At 36.3% G+C, this 20,876-nt stretch overlaps 1 protein-coding gene across 1 annotated transcript; it reads left to right on the top strand.

Annotated features, from left to right (window-relative positions):
* The first annotated feature begins 4,437 nt into the window (after nucleotides 1-4,437).
* LOC126007095 (endogenous retrovirus group K member 19 Pro protein-like) lies at nucleotides 4,438-5,067 on the top strand. Its single transcript, XM_049772596.1, has one exon. The coding sequence runs from the start codon at nucleotides 4,438-4,440 to the stop codon at nucleotides 5,065-5,067; it is 630 nt and encodes a 209-aa protein (XP_049628553.1).
* Nucleotides 5,068-20,876: the final 15,809 nt, after the last annotated feature.

Below are 20,876 nucleotides of genomic sequence, written 5' to 3'. Positions count from 1 at the left end.
ATATATATATGGGGACAACAACTTCAATAACCACACCAAAACAAAGAAATTGACAAAAAGTAGATAGGTAAATAATAATAATAATAATAATAATAAATGAAGAAAAATATATAAAAGATAAAAATGTTTTGTGCTTTTGCTTTTTTTCCCTCCTGCACTGGCACAGTAAATATTGGGGTCATTCAAAAAGGAATTCACTTGGTCTTAGCTCAATGGGGTTTCTCCACCCTTGGGGTATATTGTTATGGGATTAACTATAGACTCCGTTCAGGTTCATTTACTCTACCAGTGATGCTTTCCTGGTGTTTGGAAAACTTCTGCTCCATTCTGGGTGATGAAATAAGACCTCTGTATCTATAGATCTCAGTATCTGCACAGGTCCAGGAGTGGGACTTATGATGAAGTTTTTCTTTGTGGTTCTAGAAGTTCTGTTCCCTCAGTGTCATTTTAATCCATCTTCTGTGGTTGGTGGTCTTGGTCTTTGCACTGATCCTAGGATGGAACCTAGGATAGCGTCTTTCATTCTGTTTCCAGAAGCCCCATTCCTTTGCGATTGTCTCTGCCGGACCTTTGGAACTGGGGATCATGGTTATTGTGCAGGTCATAGTTCAAACCCTAGATTAGGGCTTTTTTATTGGTCTCAAAATATATTCAGTCCAGTCATGGTTCTAGCAGCCAGTCATCTGTAAATCGCGATATGATCTTATTTTTATCTCCTTGAATATATACAGTGTACTGGTATGGGTGGGTGGTGGGACACTTGGTAGATATTTAGGGCCTGAGAATAATTCTTAGTTTCCAAATAGATTAAGAACCATTTCCCCCCCTTTCTTTTCAACTTGAGAATAGTCAGAATGTGAACATCTCAAGCCAAGAAGAGAGTTATTTCCAGAAAGAGAACCCAAATGACACTTTGATCTTGGATTTGCAGTCTTGAGATCATTTCAAAAACTTAAAAATTTAACTGAAAAATACATTGCTTTTCAATAGCAGCTTAAGAAATATAAGACATCTGTAAAGAAATTTTTAGAAGGAAATTGTCTTCAAAATTTGATATAAAATGATTTAATGTTATATTTATTCATGTAACAATCTAATTTTTAGTCAGTCTAATCTAAAGTAAGTAGAATCTATAATAATTGGAAATTCCGGTAAGAAAATCAAAAGAACCACAGAAGAGCTGTGAGAAAATAGGTCCAAATTGGAGAAAAAAATAAAATAATCGATAGTGGAAAGCAATAAAATAAACTAAAATTTTAAAGGTTGAGTTTAAGGTGTGTGGTAAATGTCATGATGGTTATTATTAGGAGATATTTTCTTTCCAAATAATTTAATGTGCACAACCAAAATTTTCCTCTCCATAAAGCAAATGATTACAATGTAAATAACTTAAAACAATTTGTGTTTTGTATTAAGATATCTATTAATGTAGATATTCCCTATTATAGAATTTCAGGGTGCTCTGTGTTGGAGACTGTTTGGAATAATTAAAAAGCCCTCTCACTAATCAAAATGAAGTTTCTGAAAATCTTGGCCAAAGTGCTTTTTACAAACTGCATGTGGCCTTCCTTGCCCTTGGATCCAAAGAAATAGAAATAGCCTAGAGCTAGGGAGTTACTAGGCTTCAAGATGTCCTTGTAAACACAGGGGTCAAAAGGCCCAAGCTGAGATTAGATTTTGTACTTTGTTGCTCAAAAATAATGTAAATCTCTTGACTGATGATAATCTTATTAACCTTGTAAAATCAAGATGTTCCCGTGGAAAATTACAGCAAATCCTACTGTTCCCCGCCCCTACTCTCTCTCTCTGTTTTGCATTGTCTATAAAAGGTCTAAATTTTCTTTTATTAAATTGGACTCCTGATTGGACCCTCGTCTCGAGTCTCATTTTCCCAGCCCCTCTTCTATTCCAGGCCGGATTCTTCTTTGAGATTTGCGAATTATTGACGTGGTCTCCAGCTTTACCCGCTGGTCGGGGTCCCTGAAGACCATAAGTGGCGCCCAGCGCGAGGCTCAAAGAACAGAACACCCGGCCGAACGGCAAAAGGCGCAAGTCCCGGGAGCCTGTCCACAAGACACCGGTAAGACCCTTATATTAAGGGCAGGGTGCAGGAAGGTTAGACTAAGTGATCACTAACACCGCCGTTCAATTGTCCCAGAGATTTGGGACTATCGCCCTGGAAAAATGAGGGCTACTTTATCTAAAGAAGAGGTTTTTATCAAAGATCTTAAGAAAGAGCTGGGTGAAAGAAATGTTAAAGTGAAGAAAAAAGACTTAGTTAAATTTTTTATATGTGTACATGATATTTGTCCATGGTTTGTAATCACTAGACCCCCAATAGTTACCAGTACTTGGAAACAAATTGGTGATGAGATTTTGCAATACTATACCAAATATGGTAAAGAGAAAGATAGAAAGGTTATGCAGTTCTATTGGACTATTCTTGGAAAAATTATTACAGGAGCAGAATTAGACTCTTTTGGGGAAAACCCCGTTAACAAGGACATTGTTGAAAAGGCTGAAGCCGTTGTAGAAATGGCTTCCCGCAGTCAATCTCGGGCCAGCAGCACCCCTCCCAAAACAGAAAGCCTTATAGATTTAGACTTGGAACCCTCCAAGGGCTTTTTCCCCATAATTGCCAGCGCACCCACTAAGGAGGAGATTTTAGATACTGAAGACAATCTGTCCCTGCAGGACGAGGCCGCCCATTATGATCATGGCCGGCTTTCTCCCTGCGCTCCCCCCCCTCCGTATAGCGCAGACCGCCTGCCTAATCTACCCCAGGTTCTAGCATGGCAGACTGTCCCCTCTAACTTCAAAAAATGTAAGGCCGACCTAGAGACACAATTAAGAGAACTTAAGGAGATTAAAAGTCTGGAGGAACAAATTGCCCGGCTTCAAGCCTCTTATGACTCATATCAGTTCCCTGTATTTTTTAATCAACAGCCCGAGCGAGTTACCTTGCCTACCCCCTCCCTGCCCCCTCCCATACCCCGCTTGCCGGAGGATCGGGGCCGATCCCACCAAAGGGGCACGGGTGCTGTGACTCGCAGCCACAGCCTAGATAGAGCCCAGGCTGGGCAGAGGGCTCAGGCTTTAGCTAGGTCCCTTGAGGACATTCAGGAAGAGCCACAACAAGTCCCTGATAACCCTGAATCTACACCTTCAGTGGGAAACCACATGGCAGAGATTAGGAGATACCAACGTCTCCAACACAAACCTATAGAAACCCTTTTTCAAGCCATAAATACTTATGGCCATAATGCCCCCTACACCCTCTCTTGCCTTGAGGCAGTCCGAGATGGAGGAGAACTGTTACCCGCTGAATGGAAGGAAATTGCTAGCACAACCTTGCCACGCTCTGACTATATACTTTGGGAGACAGATTTTTGGCCTGATGCAGGCAACAGGCCAACCTGGGCGATGGAGGTTTTACCCTCCCAGATCAGATCTATGAACAGCTTACTGGCACAGGAACCTTTGCCTCCTTTACAGTACAGCAACAGAGGCTTTCCCCTGCTCGTTTGGCTCAGATCAATACTGCTGCCCTCCGGGCTTGGAGAGCCATGCCTAAAAGTGGACAGGCCACCATTCCACTGGCTCAAACAGTGCAAGGCCCCCAGGAGCCCTACAATAAATTCATTAGTAGACTCCTGGAAACGGTAAAAAGGATTATGGGCTCTGCAGATTATAATAATCCCCTTGTCAAGCAATTTGCTTACGAAAATGCTAATGAAACCTGCAAAGCCATTCTTCGTGGCCAAAATAAGCTAAAACCTTTAAACGAGATGATCCATCTGTGTAGCGAGGCAGACCCCTTTGTACATAAAATAGGCCAGGCCATAGTGGCGTTTCAGAACCAGTCCAATGGAAAAACCTGTTTTAAATGCAGTCAACCGGGACACTGGGTCAAGACATGCCCTATGGCTAAGCACTCCCCAGTGCTCACCACAGCTAACACTGAGCCTAAACCATCCCTCTGTTCCCAATGCCGCCGTGGCAAGCACTGGGTGGCCTCTTGCCATTCTAAGACTAATATTAAAGGCAGCCCCCTTTCTCCCCATCAGGGAAACGGCAGGAGGGCCCGGCCCCAGGGCCCACAAAAATCAGTATTAACGGGGCTTCAGAGACCGGCTCGCCCGGTGCAGCAGTTTGTGGCTCCCACCCAAAGCAACACCAACCTCCAGCAGGACTTGATAGAGCTTACACCACAACAGCCCCCCTTATCAGAGCCACCCCAGGCTCCGCAGGAGTGGACTTGTGTGCATCCACCCCAGCAGTATTGACACCCGAAGACAAGGTAGTCACCATAGGGACTGGAGTTTTTGGCCCCCCACCTCCAGGGATGTTCTTTTTATTATCGGTCATGCCTCCTCTACTATAAAAGGGTTAATAGTTCAGCCATCCTTGGTAGACAATGATTATACAGGAGAAATTATGCTGCTAGCCACTGCCCCTTACGGGCCTGTGCAAATTTTACCAGGACAACGCCTAGCCCAAGCACTGCCCCTACCTTTAGATACAACCCTCCCGGCTCTCCCCGAGACACGTGGTGCTTCCACTCCTGGCTCCTCCGAGGTCTATTGGATTAAAGCTATCAGCAAAGTAAGACCACCTCTAACCATTACTATAGAAGGAAGACCCTTTACTGGGCTCCTAGATTCCGGGGCGGACACTACCTGTATTAGCCCCCAGTTCTGGCCTTCTAACTGGCCCGCCCTCCCCACCCTTGACAGTGTCTCCGGGGTTGCTGGTACTGTCAAGCAGGTTCTTTTAAGCTCTCGCCCCTTAAACTGGGTCGATGATGAGGGAAACAAGGGCACTATCACACCTTATATTATTCCTGAGCTCCCTATAAATTTGTGGGGGCGAGATCTCATGGAACAAATGGGTCTTTATCTGATTAAGTGCAAGGACCCCCATGTACTACAACAAATGCTAGCCCAAGGGTATGAGTTGCACAAAGGGCTTGGAAAGAATTTGCAAGGTATGCTTAATCCAATTGAGGCCACACCTAAGTTAGATCGGCATGGCCTAGGCTACAAAACTCCTCAGCAGCCTTTTTGATGGCGGTTTCTGGCTCCCCTGCTACCCAAGCAGATAAAATTACTTGGAAGTCCGACTCCCCTGTTTGGGTTAGCCAGTGGCTGCTGTCTTCTGAAAAACTTTCTGCTGCCCAGTTGTTAGTGCAGGAGCAACTCCAGGCAGGACACATCGAACCCTCCACCTCCCCTTGGAACACCCCCATCTTTGTTATTAAAAAGAAATCAGGAAAAATGGAGGCTGCTCCACGACCTCCGGGAGATAAATAAAACCATGGTCCCTATGGGGGTGCTCCAGCTAGGTCTGCCCTCCCCGGTGGCCATTCCAAAAAATAGCTTTAAAATTATCATTGATCTAAAAGACTGTTTCTTTTCCATTCCTCTCCACCCAGATGACTGTAAGCGTTTTGCTTTTAGTCTGCCAATTGTTAACTGTGCGGGGCCAAACCCTCGCTTTGAATGGAAGGTTTTGCCGCAAGGCATGACAAATAGCCCTATGCTATGCCAAAAATTTGTAGCACAAACTATTGACCCCCTCAGAACTGCTTACCCTTCTGCATATATAATTCATTATACTGATGATATTTTAATCGCTGAAAAGGATGTTCAAAAATTAAACAAAATAGCAGAACACCTCATAAGTAAGCTCACAGCTAGGGGATTTACTATCTCTAAGGACAAGGTACAGCTCTATCCCCCACAGCTGTTTCTAGGCTTTGAACTACTCCCCAATCAAGTTAAAACTCAAAAGGTTCAGATCAGGACCGGTCACATAAAAACGCTTAATGATCTTCAGAAACTTTTAGGGGACATCACTTGGCTACGCCCCTATTTAAAACTAACCACTGGAGAACTTCAGCCCTTATATGACATAGCCAAAGGGAATACAGATCCTAGCAGCTCTCGAAACCTCACGCCTGAGGCCCACAAGGCCCTGGACTTGGTCCACACAGCCATAAAAAACCAGTTCATCACATATTTCAACCCAGATAAACCCGCTGGTCGGGGTCCCTGAAGACCATAGCTCTGCTCACTGTAACAAGTTGAAATATGAGGTTCCCATCTGGACACTAACTTGAAAAATAATCTTATCCCATTCACTTAATTCCTGTTCCTGTGACTATAGAACTAAAGGTCCCTCAAAATTACTGGAAATAAACAAGAAGGACTTCTCATATTACACAGGGAATTTACATTTATTTATATATTTTGAGACTATTTCAATTCCCAGAGGCTGTCATCATTCCCTACCAGGCAAACTTACACAAAATAGTCCACTAACTAATTAATAAGGAACATATGTATTATATATAGAGAGAGGAAGATAGACAGATATAGTTACAGATAATATAGTGCATATAAATATAATATAACATAATCAGAGTGGTGACTATTGGATAACTTTGAATTCCTTTAATTAATGACTATAAGAAAGTCAGACATTTTGTGAGCACCTACAAGAAGGAATTTATAAAGGCATGAAAATAACATGTTTAATCCAGAAGGATATTTCTAAGTCTTTTGGCACAATAGTGTATGCAGATCTTCCCATTATATATGTATTTAAATTCATTTTATATACAGAGGCTGAGAAGAAAAGCAAGAGAAAAAAAAAACACCATGAATCCCAGTCAGTATAAAAATAAACTCGGGGCCAGAGGGATAGCACAGAAGGTAGGGTGTTTGCCTTGCACTCTGCTGACCTGGGTCCCTCAAGCCTTACAGGAGAGTTTTCTGAGTGCAGAACCAGGAGTAACCTCTGATCATAGTTGGGCATGACCCACAATAAATATAAATAAATAAATAAACAAGCAAATAAATAAATACATAAATAAATATAAAGCTAATTACTCTAGTTGTTACGCCAGGCTTAAAATTTCTTCCATAGAAATTCACCACATTCAAAAATACTATACATACAAAAAAAATTGGAACACACAAATCTTGTAGTGCAATGGAACCTTACACCCTGAACACTGATATAAAGACCTGGCACATGCCTCAGAAGAATGGGCATCCTCCATTCACCCCTGAACCAGGGAAGCTATCTACAAAACATCCAAGGTTTTTTATAACAACACCTGGAAGCAATCCTCTAGCAGGGAAGACCCTACCATGGCTCTGATATCGACCTGCTCAAAAGAGACTTCCCTTAACACTAAGAAGACTTGACAACAACAACGACCTGCTTACAGGACAGGGTTCTCTGCATTGCCCTTTCATTGTGAGGTGAAACAAGAGGACGCTCTGCACCATCCTGACTGCAATGTAGGATATGCAGATTCCAGGATCTTTAATACAGAAACGTGATACCAACAAAAGAGACTGTGTGAAAAATAAAAGTTTATTGGCACTACAGACAATGACCTGGATAGGACAAATTAGTTTGCCTGGAGCCAAGAGTTGGTCTTATGCCAGAAAACTTCAGGGGTAGGGTCTCCTTGTATTGAGGCCAAGGCTTTTCCTTTTCATGTCCCTCATATTTTGGTGGGCCTATGCAAACAATAATTACCACTCTAACACCGTTTTTACTGTGCTCTTTGACTCTAATCCTTAAGAAAAACAACCCACTTAAACTTTTGAGATTAACTTAAACTAATATGCATGTGCATGGAAATGTAAAAAAGTACTTTGCCTTCAATATTTAAGGAGTTACATAAGTTTTATGGCTTTAGATTGCTTTGTATGCTAAGAAATATTATGTACTACAATCTGGGGACTTGAGAGACAAAGCAACTGTACATGGATTCTATTTTATTTTTCTTAATGTTCTATGGCTGAAAGTCCAAAGTTAAGATATCAGCAATGGGACTACTGAGAATTCTGTTTATGGGTGATTGTCCTTCCACTGTAACTTTAGCTTGTCCTCTTTCTTTGCATCTTCGTTCTCATAATTAAAAATAAAAAATTAATTTAAAAAATTCACCACATTTAGGTTGAGGAAGCTGATATTGAATATTCTGTTAATAAATTATGGATGGATTGATGCTGAAAGTTTATTTTTATTTGACTTGATAAAAGTATAAGGTATCTTGGTCCTATCCTTCTGCCTTAGAGTTCACCTTTTTTTTTTTTTGCAGCTCTACCAAAGAGAGAAACTTGATGACTTTCCTTTAAGTTAAGAAGGAAGGAAATACATAATAGCATGGAATGTTGAAGGACGAGGAAGAAAATTATAGCAATCATTTGTTTATGTAATTAATAGAACAAAGCTTTCTTTCTCCTCATATAAATTAGGTCCTATTTTAAAAGACCTTTAAAATACCTCAGATGCTTGAAAGCATACATGTAGAGAAGAGAAATATTTGAAATTTTGAGCATTGTTTTCATCATCTTTTGAGTTGGGTGGCAGCACCAATCACCAGGAGGTAGAGGGTCCTGAAACTGCTAGAAAGAAAATTGAGGGTGAAGATAATTTTCTTTTTTTAGATTACTTTATTTAAACACTGTGGTTGTTCATAATGCAGTTGATTTTGAACTAAGTTTTGGGTTCATACACTCAGTTTCTGTTCAAAGTGATAATTTTCAATGATCATTGTCAAATTGACAGAGTCCCCCTTCTCTGTCCTAACTGGATTCTGCCCTAACTGAAGCTTATACTAAGCTTCCTTCCATAGACTGGTCCTTCTTATACTTATCTCTGTAATCTCTGGATATAATTATCATACAATCTTTTTGTTTATATCCCACAAGTGAGCACAAGAATTTTATGTTTATTTCTCACTCTCTGACTCATTTTACTCATAATATTCTCCATATCTATGCAAGTGTAAGTGAATTTCATGACTTCACTTTCCTAACAGTTGCATAATATTCTATTGTGTAGATGCACCAATATTTCTTTATCCACTCATGAGTTTTGGGGCACTTGGGTTGTTTCCAGATTCCAGCTATTGAAAATAGTGCTGCAATGAACATAAGATTACAGAGGGCTATTCTTCATAGTGTTTTTTGAGTCCCTAGGTTATATTCTTAGGAGTGTTATTATTGGTTTATATGGAAACCCAATTTCTATTTTTTGAGGACTATTCGTATTGTTTTCCCCAAAAGCTAGACTGGATGACTCTCCTACTATCAGTAAATATGGGTGAAAATAAATTTCAAGGGGGTAAATGTAAGTATTCAGAGGGATCATGACGAAAATTTGCTATCCTGGTAGAATTGAGAAGATAAAATTTGCTCTTAATCAAGTATGAAAAATTAAGCAAAAGAAAGCAATCAGTGATGATATTGAACTAAGCAGCAATCATCTGTGTACTTAAAATGAGAACACACGCAGGAACTCATACATATGTGCTATAAGAGTCAGTTGTGGTTTGAAACCTGGCACCAAGCCATTTGGTAAGACGTATGACCTGATCATCTAAAAAGAGCATTAATAATTAAATTAATAATAATTTGAATAAAAGTTAAATATGGCATCATATCAGGTATTTAAAAAAAGAATAAAAAAAAAGAAACATTTATGAATTTGAAGATCTTTGCTTTTTTTAATAGTGTTTATTGTCAAACCACAGACAAAGACAAATTGATGATCATAAATTAAGCAATGGCAACGTTTCAAAAATGTGAACTAATATTTATTAAATCATGACATTCATCTGTTCACTACATTGATAATATAGTTATATTTTATTTTAATCATGAATAATTTAAAAAAATTACCCTACATTAAATATTTAACCTATTCAAAATTATCCTGTCCTAAATATATCAATTAAATACATATATTATATAAAAGATCACTTTTATTAAACCAAATTAAATATTGAACTAAATTTAATAATTAAAATGTATTTTATATTAGATCAATTTAACACACTATGTTAAAAATTTCAGTTTGTACTCGAATAAAATGGTACCAGAAATAAATATTGGATAAGTTTTAAAAAAATGACTATAAATATAAGTAATAGAAAGTTCAACATAAAAATGTTAAGTTATTATTTATGTATGTATATATATATATGTTTATATGTATAGCCTGTACTTAAGCATATAGAGAAAAAACATGATTTCTATAGTGGACCTTTATGCCTGGTATAAAAAAAACAACAAAATAATCGTGACTTCCTAGAAGATTCTGTCACAAGCATGATAAATATAATAAATAAGTAAATACATCATGGCATTATTTTCTTTGACAAAATCTAGTCAATTAGAATGGAAATATTAAACTATGTACTGCTCTAAATGCTGAATATGTAGACATAAATAAAACAGAAAATTCTTCATATGCAGCGTTCTATTTTATTGTATGTAGCAGGAGAAGCAACAATTAAAAACCTAATATATTATTAACATGAAGGCATGTGATAAATAAAACAACATATAATGCTAGATATTATTAGAAAATTCATGATATTGGGGAATCATAAGTGAATACATTTCAGGAAAGGTGGCATTTGAGTTCAAAAAAATAATGTGGTGTTTCTGACTCTAAGATGAGTTAGTGCTCTTAACTCTGAATGTTCAGTCCTGTTAATGCTTAGGATTGAAGGTAAATGACATTTTCCCATACCATTTAATCATATACAGTCAGCAGGTAGAAAATGATCCTGAAATACAATATTACCTCTGAATATTCAATGTTTTCAAAATTCACAGATATATGAAGAGTTCTTAACTGCCAAACAATCTTACATCTGTTTAGAAGTAGTATTTCCATTATTTTCATTTAACCACACCCCACTGTTATTGGGATTGCTCCCCCTGGTGCTCAGAGTAGTGACCATATTTTTGGAGGGGGGTCCTACCCACTGGTACTCAGGAATTTTTCCTGACTCTATGTTCAGTGGTGCCATGGATAAAACACAGTGAGCCAGATGCAAGGCAAATTCTCTCTTCTATCAATCCAGTACAAACTTTTTAAACAAGTATGCAATTTGGAAATAAAAAATCAACCCCCTCACACCAATAATTTACTACAGAATTGGTTACATGTGAAGTCCAAATAAAATCTAGACTCCAGTCACTGATATACAAGATTAGTGTCACTATGCATTAAACTTAAAGCAAAACACCAGTGCCTCAACAATAATACAGACAGTACAGCATTACAGATACCTGACATGGATTTGATCCACAACATCCCATATGGTTACCTAATCACTGACAGAAATGATCTCAGAACACAGAGCCAGGAATAAGTCAGAAGCCCAGTTGGGTGTGGCTCCAACCTCTCCCATGACTCCCAAAATAAAATAAAATAAAGTAAAATAAAATAAAATGAGATCAAGTTTAATTTATACTATGCAACCTTTCTAAAATACAGGTCCTATTTTCTTTTTCAAATCCCTTTTAAGCAGATAACATTCAACATGATTGAAACTTCTTTGATGACTGAAAAGCTTGAAGGACTTACAGTTCTCACTTTGAACATTCATTTTCACTTAACTCGTACTAGCAGTGGAATAAAAGATGTAGGAAACTGAATTGAATTTATAGTGGGAGCAACTTCTTAACTTAAACACTTGCTTAAAAATAAAGATGTTTTTAAGTAAGTTTAATACATAGAGACAAAACGCAGATGGTTAAGGGTTTCTAATAAATTCAATTCATTGTTTAATACATGCTTGATTGTATAATTACCCTTACTAAACTTTTGAAATATTAAAAAGAAAATATAGCCAATAAAATTTAGTTTAGAAGTTGGAAATCTGAGTGGCTCAAAATTTTACACTTACTATATTTACTATTTTATTGTTACAGCTCTTAATACACATGCGGCTTTCATTCCTCTACAATGTGATCAGTCAATATTTAAAATTTTTAAAATATCTCAAATAATTCATGGTAATTTAACCATTCCTTAATATTATCTAACACCTATATATGTGATATGTGCACGCCATATCATTGTCAGTCTCATTTCAGCCCAAAATAGATACAATATCTACATTGCATAGTGTCCTCCCTTCTATCATAGATAACCCTTCCCCCTCTATATTTCTTAACACCTTACAAACCCTCGTCAAGCCCTTCATGTTAATCTCCATATTTAACCTATCTTTTACTCAATCCTTAACTCCTCACAAAGCAAAAAATTCTCCCTAGTCTACCAGATGCCAACCAGCCCACAAAGTGAAAAGATAGACTCTCAGCATGAGAAGAAACCGACAGTCTGCTGTTATTGATTTGCTGTGGTGACCCTTCTGCCTTTACCTCCAGGCAACTTGGACATTTGTTGTTACCAAAGGTGGTTCCTGAGAAATCCCTCGATTGAGGACATTTTCTGTCCAATGTCCAACATTACTGTTGGGAGCCATTCTGCCTAGACTGCATAGCTTGAAGCCACACACTGGATCTTACCCCTTCCCTGTCTATTTCCAAAGAGTCAAAGAGGACATATACATTTCCTTTGAATATTTTGTTTAGATACTCCTTTAATAGGCATAACCATTATCAAACATCTTCTCATATTACAACAATTTGCCCTATCCTCAGGTTTCATTCAATATACTAGTAGTATACTGGTATACTATATACTACACTATATATACTAGTGTACTATAAATACTAGTATATTCCAATATACTAGTAGAAAAATCTCTGTTCAGAGTTCATGTATACTAAGTGCTCTGGGATGTGTCATTCTTGACACCTCGGCTCCCCAGATACACTAGTAACTCCCTCTGACATTGTCCCATTTTGCATAGGCACATTAACACGAGAAAAGTTAACAGTTGCAAACATGTTCTTATCTAATAGAGGTGAGAACACAAAATTTGTTATATTGCAGAGGGACCTTACACCCTAGACTTGGCCTAATGATTTGGCTCAGACTCCAGTTAAATTGAAACTGATTATTCACCCCCTGAATTGAGGATTCCACTTATGGAAACAAACAAGGTTTTCCACACCAGCACCAGGAACATAAGTTCTACAAAAAAAGGCCCTACTACCACCATGACACTGACTTACTCCCAAAACAAGTTCTTATATCACCCGACAACCAGGCAACAGCAATAGTCTGCTTTTAGTGCAGGATTCTCTGCAACATTAACTGATGGAGAGATAGAACCAGAAGACACAGACACCATCTGGTCTTCGACACAGGATCAGTACAAAAACCAGGGTCTATAACTAAAGAAACCTGACAGCAATAACGATGACATTGAGGAGCTGACTACTGAGAGTGACAAGGAGGTTGGACAACCTAATATGCCTGGAGCCTTGAGTTGGTGTTATGTCCAGGTGCTTCAGGGTTAAGAACTCCCTGGTTTTTAGGTCAAAGGTGTTTATTTCCATTTTTTTTTCATATTTTGCTGTGCCTATGCAAACAACAATTGCCACACACACATTTTTTAATGTATTTCCCTTCTCTGGAGAAAAATATGGGAGCATACTAAATCTTTGGCTATTGCGTTAATGATATAGGAAGTTTCACAAATATAACTGCTAATAAATTCTCTCCCCTTCTTCCATTTTATTTAATTCTATATTCTTTCTATTTCTTAATAGCTTTGCTTTCTGTCAACCCTAACAAAATGTATTATGATCAGTTATGTCAACAATGTGATAGATTTTCTTTAAATAAATAATTTGATTGAAAAAGTCAAAAAGAAAACAAACATGTATTTTTAATATGAAATTTTTATTTTTTTAAAAAAATGAGATATTTGGAATCACTACCCTTGTCTCTAACAGCAATAACTTACTGAATAGAGAAAATCACAATCAAGCTTAATAAGTGTAATACACAAGTAGTCTAAAACTGGCCTTTATTTTATGTGTGTGTGTTTTGTTCTCAAGAATTACTAATGGTTTTGTTCAGAGAATCCTGTGTAGTGTGAGATCAAATCAGTATTTGTTTGTGCATGCAAAGTATTACCCCTTACTATTTATCTAGCTCTTTTTATTTTTATTTATTGTTCTTTTCAATTAAAAAGTTTTTATGAAAGTCAGATTTACCTTGAAAGAGAGAAAATAACTTTTGTAACATAAAGTGGATAAAGAGACTACCAATTAGATGATTAGACATTCTTAAAATCATTAGGTGATACAAGCAGACTTCTAATTAAATTGTAATTTTATATCTGTACAAACACACTATAAAATATACTTATATACCTTATATATCATTTTAAAGGTAAATAAAGTAAGTCTATAAGTATAATAAGCTGGGAAGTTATAAATTATGGCATGATTATAAACATTAAGCACAATACAGAATGGGAGACCAAAACAGAACAAAGAAGCCAAAGCAATCTTTAGAAACCACCATTACTACAAATGGAGAACTTAATACAAATTACTCTAACTCATATTCTCAAAAGTGACTTTCCAAAACACTGGAAAATAAAATGCTTCCAATGACAGATTGAAACAGCTCATTAGACAGTTTGATCAAAGCATAGAGCTTTTCTGATATCTGATATTTTCTGATATTATAGACTTGATAGCACCTTTCATATCTAGGATACTTGATAGAATAAAGACATCATTGTTGTTGGCTCCTCTGGTTTAAAGGTATGCAATAGTTTTTAAATCCATGTAATTAATTTAGAAATCTTATGAGATTTTATAACTATTCTGTTTTATTTCAAAATTTACAGTGTTATCCCCAAACCCTAAATTCTAGACTTTCCTCAAATTCCAAATACTTGAAGAGAAAAAATAATATTGTAAATTTTTGATGGCATTATATATGATCACAACCTGGTAAAACTGTTTGAATACTGTTATAAAACATTTATATTCCCCACATATTAGTTAATCATTAATTACCATACTGTTTTATTTTCTCACTATTCAGTGTCTTGCTCTTTTTTATTTTGGGATGACATGCAGCAATGCATAGGGGTTACTCTTGGCTCTGCACACAGGAATCATGTGCCTTGTTATGTTCAGGGGACTATATGGGATGCTAATGATCTAACATGGTTGGCCACATGTAAGGCAACGTCCCTAATTGTTATGCTATCCCTCTGATACCAATGATATTTTTTATGATACTTTCTTGATAATATGTGAGGGGAGATAAACAGAGTAAAAATGTTCATGAGAGATCACAGGCTTCTCCAGAGTGAAAATAAGCACCATAGATTTTTAAGGAAGAAGACAGGCTTGAAAAGAAGGACTTATTGCCTTGTTCTTGAGTCTTAAATCATATCATCATATATTTTATTTGATCCTTTTTAATCTGTACATGCTTTACACATCTCCTAATTATTAATTTTATGTTTTATCTAATTTATCTTTTTTCATGAAAAATAAAACACCATAAGAATTTCCAACTCATAAAAAGTTAATTATTCAAAATCAATTGAGATTTCTCTGTGGAATTCTTCCTATCTTCCTACTTTGGCCAAATGTAAACTTGTGATGGAAGTAATTTCTGAGAAAAAGTTAAACTGAAAAGAATCAGGAAAATAAAAAAGACATTGAAATGAAAAATTCTCCTGACTACCATCATTAGAACTTATCTATAACATGAGAAAGAATTTCTGAGAAACAATATATTAGAGATTCAAATTTAGCTTTCACTATTGAAATCCTAAAATCTGTACCTAATACTAAAACCATTTATTTATTAGAAAAGGTTTAAGGTCAAGATATTAGTTCTATCTGAAAGTATGGGTTCTGCAAAGACTGAGTCTAAATTCAAGGGAGACTACAAATACTGACATGTGAGGATAGTACTGATAATATTGAGTGGGACATCTAATTTTTATACCTCTCTGAGTATGCATATTTGAAATAGAACTATTTTTAGCTATTTTTGCCAAAGTTTAAATGTTCTTATATTCAGTGCTTATAATAAATATGTATATATAATAATTTTTGCTTTTACATTGTGGTACAAGGAGTAGGTAGAAGTCCATGTTGAAATCATGAGCCTTGAGGCTTAGATAGACCCCTGCTGTGAGATTAACAACTGGGAGAAACTGAGATGGCTTATCTCCTGTGCATGTTCCTCTACTCTTCTGTCTCCTGAACCTCTCCTGAGAGGGCCCAGAAGGGCACAGCACAAACTTTCTCCTGGAGGCTCCAGAAGACCTTGGCCACATTTTGCTTCGCAGCCACATGCTCTTTCTAACTAATGAACCCCACCATAACACGCAGAAAAAAATCACACTACAAGAGTGACGATGGGGAAACCTTTTAGGCAAACACTATGCACAGAGAATGAAGATGATAGCTCTGATGACCCCCAAAATACCAACCATCTGAAATATGGAGAATCTTCATGGAAATCAAAGAGGCTTAGATAGACTTCTTTACTTGAAACAGGTATGAAGTCCACAGTTTTCACAGTAATGGGAAAAGGTTTATAATATATAAAGCAGAGTAACAATGTGTAGAATGTTAAGGGGTCCAAGTATAGAAAAAGAGAAAAATTCAAAGTTCCAATGTTGACAGAAATGCAATTATCCTGTAATTAAATTCTGTTTGCTGACAAATGATAACCTTGCATTAAAGTGTGGAAGGGTACCCCAGAGAAATTGTTCATAAGCTAAAAAAACAAAGTGCAGCATTTTAAAGATCGACCAAGACATATATGAATAATATCAAAGTGAAGCATTCACTGTAAAGATGAAATTATAACAAAATAATTACAAATGGTAAAGTAACTTTGTAATCTAGAGAACCACTTAAGCTTTTTAATAGAAGCTATGGCTCTTCCTTTGGGAAAATTTGTCAGTAGATCATCAAAAGATGAGCTGACAACTGGAAACTTGATACTAAGCAGAACGAAAGGATTAAACTATCAGAGGCTATGGAGTCTTTCATGTCTGGAATTTTGTTGTTTTCTGTGGTAGCCTCACTTGGCTTGGATGTGTTCAGTTTTACTCTTGTCATTGTATTCAGGGATCTTTCCTGGCAATGCGTTGGCTTGACCTTTTTTTTTTTCTTTTTTTCTGTGAATCAACCTTCATCAGCTTCATGCTGTGCAAGTGCCCTACCCACAGTTCTAAAACTCCAAATTCTGGGTCTGAAACTGATTTATATAAATATTATTTAGCCCTAACATTCAAATATTTTACCACTAATGCATTAACTTTTGGAGACTTATAATTTTAATTATTATTTCTTTTATTTTATCGAATAATATCTTTATTTAAATTTAGATGTAAAGTACTATCAATTTCTTATAGGAGATTCTATTGATGACTTCTATTTTCTTTTTGAGATATATATTGTAATTAGGAAATAACTACTCTGAGCAAAAAGAGAGGGAGGAAACTATCAGCACATTGTATAACTTACTGAGTGGGAACATTTGCTTCAAGCCTGTGAGTTACAAGATTATAGTGATTTTGGCAGGAGATTTTCAAGGCTTCATAGAACTTAATAGTAATCACAAAGGTTTTTCTTCTTCTGTTTAAAAAAGAAAAATAGTAGGGGGCTGAGAGTGAAAATCTTTCACCTAGTGTTAGAGAGAATCAGTTTCCCATTAGCAAGCTAGTTCTACTGGGCCAATTCACTAGTCTTGAATGCTTTGTTCCTTCCTGAATGTTTCACAGTCCTGATGAGTTTGGCTTTGAGATCCTCCCTGGAGGAGAGGAAGACTAAGTGTTGGGAACCCAGCAGGCCAAGCCTAAGTGTTCTGAGGAAAATATACAGTTGCTAATAAAGTGTTTGGATTTTTTTTTCTTTCTTATCAGGTGCAGAAGGCTCTGGGGAACCTGGTGTGCTCCTTGAATATTTTTATCTCTGTCTAAATCTATTCAGTTTTGTTTATCTAAAAATAGACCTTCAGGAGAATGCATTACAGAGAAGGTAATAGGAAAAGAATAGCATTTAAGAAAAATAAAAGTTAATAGGTAAAGGTCTTAGCAACCAAAATATTGAATCATAAGGTGCAAAAATCACTGAATATGGCTTATGTCCTATAGCATTCACATTCAAATATCAAAAAGTTGCTACCATGTACAGATGAAGAAGAAGAATGAGATGGCATACAACTTACCCAGAAAGCTATTTAATTTGGGGATATTCTTATATCCTAACAACTGGCATCAATTTTGCCAATTATGCCAGTTGTTAGGGAGCTCAAAATGCAAGTCTTGTTTTTCTGCTGTGCTAGTGTACCAAATTTTTGAAAACAATATGCCCCTGGTAACCTCTTTTCCCCCTGGCAACCTATTATCCTAAACACTTGACATTACTTAGATATATTTAAATACCATATTATATATCATATAATAAATTATATATACTTTATTCTATATGACTTAGCTACAAGTGTCCAAAACCTACTAGACTAATCAGAAAAAGTAAAAATGTGTCGAATTAATACTTTAATTAAAATATAATTAAAACCAATTAATTGATCTTTAATTTATTAAGGATTAATTAAAATATTTGAAATAAATATTTTCTGTACGTTACTAGATAGTGGTTATTTTTGCAATGTAATAAAATTTACTTCGACAACTTTGATCATTGCCAAGAAAAGTTTGCCATCTTTTAAAATGTGCATGTCTACTAAAATATTTGCTCTTAACTAATGGAGTACAAATGGAGAGCTATATCACACATGAAGACATTTTCTCATTGCCTTAGCACATTTCTGTCATTAATGGGTAGAGACTGTAGCTACCATTTTTTTTGCCAAACAGAAACTATTCTAAATATATCTTCCCAAAAATGTTAATAGCAGGCTATTCACAAAGTTTGAAAAGGCCACATTGGGCCGGAGATATAGCATGGAGATAAGGTATTTGTTTTACATGCAGAAGGATTGTGGTTTGAATTCCAGCATCCCATATGGTCCCCCAAGCCTGTCAGGAGCGATTTCTGAGCGTAGAGCCAGGAGTGGCCCCTGAGCACTGCTGGATGTGACCCAAAACCAAAAAAAAAAAAAAAAAGGCCAGATTACAATTCTATGTGAAATATCACTGTCAATATATATATGTATATATATCTGTGTGTGATCTCATATATAATATGTGTGTATATATACATATATATGTGTGTATGATCTCATATGTAATGTGTGTATGTGTGTGTGTGTATATATATATATATATATATATATATATATATATATATATATATATATATAAAGACAATACCCAAAAGTATTCATGACTTTATAATGGCTCTGTGTTCCTGAATCTGTGCTCAGGGACTACACTTGGTGGTACTCAAAGGGCCTTATATAGTGCTGAGGACAAATAGATGTCATCGGTGCACAAAGCAAGTACCATAAATGTTCTGTTTCTAGGATCCCATAAAAGTCTTTCTTAATGTAGTGCAGACTTCATTAATTAATTTACTTTTGTTATTTATTCACCACATACCATAATCTATTATGTATAATTATTAAAAATTTAAACATGTTATTGGAAAAACAGTTTAAAATATAATGAGTTGTAACTCAGAAAGATATGCTTTTAAGTACTAACAGTGTTAGTGAGTGAGAAGAAGCTGATTGATTTATCTCTCAAATCATACTTCTAGTAGTGGTAGTAAAATAAATATGTCTACAATGAAATAATTTTATTTATAATAAAAATCTTTGTTGTGTATATTTATTTTTTCCTGTTTGAGGCTCACACTTAGGGTTCTTGCTCTGTAGTCATATATCAGTACTGGCAGTATTCAGGGGACAATACCTTGGTCACGTATGTGCAACACAAGCATCCTGATTGCTATGACATCCCTTCATTTACCAGGGTAATAGTTTCATTGATATGGTTATTTAAAATTTTAATGTAATACCTTATTGGGGCCGGGCGGTGGTGCTAGAGGTAAGGTGCCTGCCTTGCCTGCTCTAGCCTTAGACTGACCATGATTCGATCCCCTGGCGTCCCATATGGTCCCCCAAGCCAGGTGCGACTTCTGAGCGCATAGCCAGGAGTAACCCCTGAGCGTCACCAGGTGTGGCCCAAAAAGCAAACAAAAAAAATGAAATACCTTATAGAGAGGAAATACATTTTAAAAATAAAAATGAAAGCATGTATCTTTATCCTATCTTGTAGAGACCTTTATCTCAATATATTTAATTTCATTAGCCACCAGTCTCAACAGATAAAAGACAGCATTTATATTGTAAATTATTTTAGCATTTTATAGCATAATGTTTATTGTATATGTTTTTAATTATTTATTTTTCCATTTCTATTATTAAGAGAATCATCTTATGAGTTGAAAAATATTCGCAATTATCCAGGATTCACTATTTTTCCAGTAGTAGCTAATTAAGTTAATAAGGTTGAAATGTTTTTTAAAAGAAATACTATGTTCCAACATAAATTTTTAAATATTCACTAAAATTTAGGCATAATTATAAATTCTTCAATTTATACAATACACAGTCTCCAGTTTTAACGCTTTGCACTTCCACATCAAAGTTTATTGACTAGGCAATTATCTGTGGATACAAATAAATGATTAAATGTACTTGATCTCTGAGGTAGCATAGATCATTGCTTAAAATACATGGTTTTTCAGTTCCAGAACTAAATATATAGTACATGGGGATGGCGAGGTGGCGCTAGAGGTAAGGTGTCTGCCTTGCAAGCACTAGCCAAGGAATGACCTCGGTTCAATTCCCTGGCGTTCCATATGGTCCCCCCAAGCCAGGGGTAATTTCTGAGCGCTTAGCCAGGAGTAACCCCTGAGCATCAAACGTGTGTGTCCTGAAAAGCCAAAAAAAAAAAAAAAAGTAAAAAAATAAATTATAGTACATATGATTTTGAATAAAAAATAAGATAGACTTACAAATTTTGAAAAGATTTTTTAAAAAAGTGAAACAAATGAAATATTTAAACCAGAGAGACAAGCAAGTACTGTCCTTCCATATGAATGATCTGACTTTTATCTAAACCCATAGGGTCCTCTGAGCACTGTCAGGAGTAATACCTTAGCAAAAAGGCAAAA

The sequence above is a fragment of the Suncus etruscus genome, chromosome 4, assembly GCF_024139225.1.
Source record: "Suncus etruscus isolate mSunEtr1 chromosome 4, mSunEtr1.pri.cur, whole genome shotgun sequence".
Classification (NCBI taxonomy): domain Eukaryota; kingdom Metazoa; phylum Chordata; class Mammalia; order Eulipotyphla; family Soricidae; genus Suncus; species Suncus etruscus.
The sequence above is the reverse complement of the archived record's forward strand: the minus strand, read 5'-3'. Positions and strand labels throughout refer to the sequence as shown.

Excerpts from the sequence above, each read along its gene's own strand:
- LOC126007095 (XM_049772596.1), top strand. The coding sequence starts at position 4,438 with ATGCTGCTAGCCACTGCCCCTTACGGGCCTGTGCAAATTTTACCAGGA.